General features: G+C 42.4%; 1 protein-coding gene across 1 annotated transcript; it reads right to left on the reverse strand.

Annotated features, from left to right (window-relative positions):
- Positions 1-2,329: 2,329 nt before the first annotated feature.
- On the reverse strand, positions 2,330-2,584 carry LOC121620426 (beta-galactoside-binding lectin-like). The gene is made up of 2 exons (XM_041956465.1): positions 2,516-2,584; positions 2,330-2,476 (listed from the first exon to the last, which is right to left on the reverse strand). Exons 1-2 carry the CDS (start codon positions 2,582-2,584, stop codon positions 2,330-2,332), a joined length of 216 nt encoding a protein of 71 aa, XP_041812399.1.
- Between the last annotated feature and the right edge of the window lie 4,709 nt (positions 2,585-7,293).

Below are 7,293 nucleotides of genomic sequence, written 5' to 3' on the forward strand. Positions count from 1 at the left end.
TGCAATACATGTCATGTATACAGAATAGACCAACAGAAATTTACAGTGTGGACAGTTAAGAGAGACAGAATTATAGATAGACTGTAAATATATGTTGGTGAGTCTCGAGCCGAAGTGGCACACAAACACATCTGGTACACTAACAACACAGCCCTGGTTATTGATCTTGTGTGCCACAAAACAATGAAGCGGGGAAGTGTTAAAATGAATTATTTCCAATTAAGAGTCCAGGAAGAGGGATGGGTTCTGGCTGAGGAATGACTGAGAGAGGGAGAACAAGACAGACAACTTAGCAGAGAAAGGAAGAGAGACAATGAGTGAGACACACACAGAGAGGAGGGTGGAAAAACAGGAGAGGGGCTAAATTTTTGGTCATCATGGCAACCAAATGTCCTCCTTCTCCTCCTCTGGAGAGAGCACCTTTGACACCACCAGGTAGTTTCACAGCACAGATTAGCTCTCTCTCACACACTCACACACACACATACACACACACGCACACGCACACACACACACACACACAGTACATGCATGCATTGGTATGCCTCGCACAAACAGTGACAGACTGATCACATGCATGAAAACCACACACATACACACACACACACACACACACACACACACACACACTCTTGTCGCACTGTTATTAATGATTTTCCTGCAAACAAAAGAAAGCAAAGGTCATCCCACATGACCCCATCAGCCTTTGTCTTGAAGGACAAAACATGGGAACCCGTTTTCACTCATAAACTCATTTCCTCACTTCCTCTCCTCTCTTCAAACCAGCCTCACACACATTGCCTTCTGTTACATCAGATTAGTTTGTAATAATACTCACAGGTCTCTCAAAGACACACACACACATACATAAAAAAATTGCATCTGGTGGGGAATAGTGGATAGATTTATATCTTGTTCTGATTTTCATTTACACCTCTGTGCTGTTATACGCATGTAGAATGTAGAAGAGATCAATAGAGCTGTCAGATTATTGATTGATTATTGACTGATTGGTTTTTAGATATTGCTTCACTATCTTCTTCACAGTCTTGAGTTGGACTGTCTTTTGCACAATTCCGGTTCTGATCACAGGGAGCCTTGCAGTTCCCTTGATTATTGTTCATCTATACCATTTCAAGACTTTAATGAAAGGGATAAAACTAGTTTAGTCAAAGTGGAATCGTACGTTCTGATCCCAGCTGATGGTTTGAAAAAAAAATCTATCCACGCAGACTACAGAGATAATAATTCACTGACTGATTCAAAGTCCTTTAAATTCTGTAACCAGCATGTGACCTGCAACCTTTTTCCCATCATCCCCATGACCAAAGTAAGTTGCATTAATATAGCAATAGTGACATCTACTGGCTAAAATGGATAGTTATGGTTTTATGGTTTTATTTGACAGAAACCATTTACAGCAGAATTTACAGCAGAAAGGGAGCAAAGATTAAGCGTTGCTGAATGTCTGATGAAGACAGTCGACTGTGTTGATTCATAGTTTGAGAGAGAATTCATTGCAGGAAAATATGTAGAAAAATAGCTCCACTTTGCCTTCACAGTGAGGAAGACTGCAGGTGAGTTGTTGCAAGGAGGTGGGATATATAATATTTTCCTTATGGATGATGAGTAATTGTCATGTGACAGTTCCTAGCCGGTTTGGTGTAATGCTTCACTACAGTGGACTTGGATTATCTCTGTGTTTCAAAAATAGAGTTTTTATTGGGCAAGAAACAGGCTTTAAGAATGATTATGCTTGTGTAACAAGTTTAAGGAGTCACCAAAGTCAGTGTTTGTCATAAAAGGAAATGCTTTAATACATGTTGTAAAGGCAAGCATTACACTCAGTTATAAATCTGGAATGTCTGGAGGGAAAACAAGAGAGCATGCAAGACATTTCAAGGCACCTTAAAGAACACATGATCATACTTTATGTGGTACTTTTCAACTAAACACTGCAAACTAAAAACCAAATAACAATAACATGAGCCTGGGACTACTTTATGTTTGGTTTGCTTGTCAGTCGGTAGCTCTGTCAAGTGTGCAGTTGCAATATTTACTGTTTGGTTTTCTGTGTGTACATCTGAGTATTATGGCTTTGTATGTGTCTATCTTATCTGTCCTCATTTCTGTCTATGGTTGCTTGCATCTGCACATGTCAACAAGCTAAATTCTTGCATAACACGTTGTGTGATGAGCATGGCAAGGCACTGCAGATACCACATGTGTTCAGTAACTTTAAAGCTGTGACTATAGGTGACCTTATGCTGGACAAATTGAAAAAGAAAAACTGAATTTCAATCCAACTTTTCCTTTGGGGGAGGGGGGTTTACTTGATTTCAACGCTTGTGATGCGAACGTCCCCATCAAAGTTGATGAAGGAGCACTTCTCCGCACCCATCCGGTTGGGGAAGTGGATTGTAGAGCCATCAGATAAAATCACCTGGAACTCTGTGGGGGTGAATTCAATGGCGAGCTAGATGGTAGGATGTGTGTGAGAGACAGAGGCAGATGCATCAGGCTTGGGGACTCCAACAATGGTCAGGGTCTGCCCGACCTTGAAGGACATGTTCTTTACGATCATACCCTGTGCAGAAAAAGAGAAGGAGGGTAGTGATACAATAAGTTATTGTGTGGAAATATTAGTGGATTTTACTAGATCCAATTATTATTGCGGCTTCAGGCAAAAAGCAGCACCAGCAGCAGCCTCAGCCAAGTTAATTTAAACACAAGATACTTGTGCTCAAGAAGAGGATTCATTCTCATTGAAGAACCTTGGAGCTCTAATCTGCCTCTATACATGCCAAAGAGCAGTGATTCCTAACACGTCTCTGGGGGTCATCAGGTGGATACCTCCCTTCAACAGTGTTTCGCCTACTTAGTCCCACGACACCTCCAGGAGGCTAGGCGGTGAACTCCGGCGTCCTAGAGTCACCCCCCCTAGTGCCAGTTCACACTGCTCCTACACAATCCAAACAGCACTGCCACATTCAACTGACCCAGGCCTGTTTAGAAGATGCTCCAGGTAGTGGCCAGTACCGATGCTACCATTTAGCTAATGCTAATGTCAATGCTAACCGCTAAGAAGAACAGAAGAAGACATTACAGTTCCGATGCTACCATTTAGCTAATGCTAAACAGAAGAAGACAATACAGCTAGATTCACCTATACTGTTAGTGTTAACTGCTAGATGCCAATACTAACTGCTAAGATACTATCATACTACCACCGCTTTAGCTATTGTTAGCTGCTACAATGCTACCACAGGCCTAGATGCCACGTGTAACTGCCAATTGCCGCACTACCATCATCTACCCCTGCCTCTCACCAACTGCACCAATAAAAGCAGGGTGTGGGGATTTCTTCTAACATTTCCTTCAAGAAGCAAACAAAACAGGAAAACAACCAAAAAAGAACAAACAAAAAACAACAACAAAAAAAAACAAACAAGCCAAATCTGTATTTTACAACACAAACTCACCTGAACAGGCCACATGGTCCCAGAGAGAGACTCCAGCTGGCCACACCCTCACCTTATCTACACTTCCTCTTCCTGGATCTCTTCCAATTGGGAGAGAGAAGATGGGACGGGGAAAGCAGAGCAGAGGAGAGGTGTCTTGTTCAGACTTTAACCTCTTCTCCTGCCGGATTAGGCATGCATGTACTCTGCCTCCCCCTACTCCCTCACTGCCTTTATTTCACCCCCCAACTACTATTATTTCTCCTAATCCATATCCACTGACTAGACCTAGCAGCCTCATCTGACATCTCCCTCACTGTCTTCCTTAAATTTCGCCCTTGCACTCCCAGCTCCCTCAACAGTGAAACAGCTGACCCTGCAACAAAACCTCTACACCCCACTTCAACCGGACAAACCCTGGTCTTCCATCCCCTCTGCTCAGATTCTGTCTTTAAATCTGCATACTTTGTCTTCGTCCTTTCATAAGCTGCCTCCACTGAATTTTCCCAAGGGACTGTTAACTCAATAAAATACACAGTCTTTTTACTCATGGACCATAAGACAATGTCCGGCCTCAGATTACTATAAACTATTTCCTGGGGCACAACTAGCTTTCCTCTCAAGTCCACCTGCATTTGCCAATCATCAGCCCCTACCAGGCAGCCACCTACCTGCCTTCTCCCTGACTTAGCAGCTCTATTTTTCTCCCCCTCTCGAACAAACTGCACACCTAACCTCTCCTTTCTAGAACTTCCAGAATTCACCTTGTTCCTTCTCTCTTCAATGCCTGCAGCTAAGCTTCTCAGCACCTGATTATGCCGCCATTATACCGGCCTTGTGATAAGCTAATTCTACAACCTGACAAAATGTGCTTTAAAACTTCCTGTACCTGAGCAGAGTGGGCATGATTGGTCGCCCTGAACCCAGAGTCTTAGGTTTTGCGGGGTTGGCAATACAACTCTCCAACCTTCACTTCATCCTTACAAATTACAAAACGTGTTTTCAACTATACTCGCATTGACGGAATGGTCAAAGATTGCAGCTCTTTCCTGTCCCGCTGTTGCCATGGCCGTTTTCCACTATGCAGATTTTGGCAGATGCTCAAAATGTTGAAAATGATGGGGGATGAGGGGTTAAATTGAGGAATATTTTCCTATAGTAAGTGTAGTACTGGATGGCAAGCACACAGTGGAAAAAAAAGGCTGAGCACTGCAGAAATCCTCAGCTCGGTTGCTACTGTACATGTGGCAGGGGAATACTGAACAGTGCCACGATTATGAAATGATACTGGAGTAATCTATTATTCGGTTGTGAAACACAGATCACCACTGTTTAACATTTTGTCACTTTGTCAAATGGTGCATCTGGGGAACTATTAACTATCGCCAGGGTAATGCGCACAAAAATAGCAGCCCTTTGAGGAGTTTCAATTTTTCACAATAAATGTGTGCTAAAGCAGAAGGTTATGAGATATCGGAAAAATGTGATTCTGAGCAGACACAGAGGAAGCAGCCTGAAACACAAGCACCCAGCACACGGCCATCATTTGCACCGACACTGGAGGAAAAATTCTTTATATGAAAAAAGTTTAAGAATTTAGCAAAAGTTAGATGATAGAAATTTGAATTTAACAATGCCTTCCAGGGAACAGGAGTAAAACCAGAAAATAAATTGGATCTGAAAGATCAACCAAACCTCGAAATGGAAGGGAGTGTAAAGAGATAGAATGACACGGGTTCAAGATTCTTTCCATGTTAGAGTCCAACTGTAAAGTGCGTGAATGGCACATAGCACCCGACCTTGAGCTGTGAGGGGCAGGGCTGAGGTCACAGCTGGCAGTCACCCTGTATCTCTCCCACACATTACTGTCTAAAGGAATCTGCCTACTGTATTCTGTAAGAGTTGCCAAATCATTACACTTCTCACAGTGACAAAATCTGGCTACCAAATGACTAGAAACACTCCAGGTATGTGCAAGTAAAACATATCTACCACAAAACAAAGAAATTATTCTCAATCAACTATTTTACTCTAATGCTGGAATTTCTACTATATAAATACAAAATAGATCTTTTACATTTCCTGATCAAACTGCATGGACAAACAGCCTCTGCCATCTACCACTGCTGACTTGTTCACTCCATGAGCTTAACTTGAGAATTACAATACAGGAGGTTCTCCTCTAGCCCCAACATGATGACTTCATTTCATTTTATCCCCCCACTACCCCCCACTGCGCCGTTTTGAAACACATTTACCCCTGTAGCCAGCAGAATAGCCAGAGCGATACAGGGTCTTTCTTGTAATCTGCACAGTTTATGAGCAATTGGAAGTCATGTAACCACCTGAACCACTGTTCTTCAAATTCTTTTGGGATCCTTTCATCCCATCCAAGTCTCAGTCCAGTTAATTTTTGCAGAATTTGCCTAGCAGGAAGGATGACAGGGACCAACATACCGAGAGGGTCGTAAATGGAGCTCACCATGGATAAAATACCTCTTCTGGTAAGTGGTTTTTCCTGTATGTTGATCTTAAATTCAAATGAATCAGATTCAGTACACCACTGCACTCCTAAGGCTCTTTCTACAGGCAGGATGTCTTGATCAAAGTCCAGATCTTTCATTTCCTTTGATCGACTGTCTTCTGGTATTGAAAGAAGCAGGGTTCTGTTGTTGCTAACCCGTTTGTTCAGCTTGAAACCACCTTTACGGCACAATGCCAAGCGCTCATGAGCAATTTTTCATGCCTCTTTGTCATTTTCCACTGATTTTAAGCAATCAAAATGTGCACAGCCATCTTGTACTCCTCCAACTCGTTACTGAGGTTTCCATCAGGCCACCACAAGAACCGGAGTAGATCAGTATCATCCTCTGGCACCTTGACCTGATGGAACATGGACTATGTATCCACCATGAATGCAATGCCTTTTTGCCTAAACCTTGTGAGAACGCCAACCAGACCATTTGTTAGGTCTGGGCCTTGCAGAAGATGTGCATTCAGAGATGTGCCTTGATAGGATGCTCCACAATCAAACACAACTCGCAGTTTGTGCTTTTTTTGGATGGTAGACTCCGTGGTGTGGTATGTACCAGATCCTTTTGCTTTGACTTGTTTTAATCCTTTGTTCAGGTGTCAATTTGATGGCAAAACCCCTTGTTCAAAATATCTACCATGAAGTCTTTGTATTTTTGATAGAATTTGCTATTCCGCAGAAACTTTTGTTTTAAATTTAAAAGCTCTTTGTTCAGCCACACATCAATTGTTGGGAAACTCAAGTCCTTCATCCTTTAATGGCAGTCCAACACAGTAGTGTCCATCCACTAATTTGACAGATTTGGAGGCACTTTCCAGAAACCTGTGATATTCCACAGACATTTCTGAACGTTCCTGATGTTGATGTTCTGGGAAATCCATCTTGATTTGCTGCTGCAACAAATCCTGAAATTTTATGACTGAAATTCTGTTTGCTATGACGACAGGATTTCCAGTATGTTTAACATTCATTTTTCTTAATGGTCCATTTATCGTCCAACCCAGGATAGTTTTACCAGCGTACGGGCCATTCCCGTGGCTGTTACTTTCCATGGCTCCAAAGCCTTGGGCACATTGCATCCAATCAGCAATCCAACAGCCGAATCAATTTTAGGGATTTTAACTTATCTTAAAGGATAACTTTCGTTTTTTACAACCTGGACTTTATTTGTAGCTTTAAATACGACCATTTAGACACCCAGACAACTTTGGTGGCATTTGGAGTCGTTTTGAAGAAATTAGCCCCAGAGGAGCGGCGTGTATATCCGTATAATGCGAGTAATGGGGGCACCCGTGCGTA

This window comes from Chelmon rostratus, chromosome 17 (assembly GCF_017976325.1).
Source record: "Chelmon rostratus isolate fCheRos1 chromosome 17, fCheRos1.pri, whole genome shotgun sequence".
Taxonomy (NCBI): Eukaryota; Metazoa; Chordata; class Actinopteri; order Chaetodontiformes; family Chaetodontidae; genus Chelmon; species Chelmon rostratus.

Bases quoted from the DNA above. Each gene is read 5' to 3' on its own strand.
- LOC121620426 (XM_041956465.1), bottom strand. From the start codon at position 2,584: ATGATCGTAAAGAACATGTCCTTCAAGGTCGGGCAGACCCTGACCATT. The intron at 2,477-2,515 runs GCATCTGCCTCT...CCTACCATCTAG, and splicing joins TTGGAGTCCCCAAGCCTGAT to CTCGCCATTGAATTCACCCC.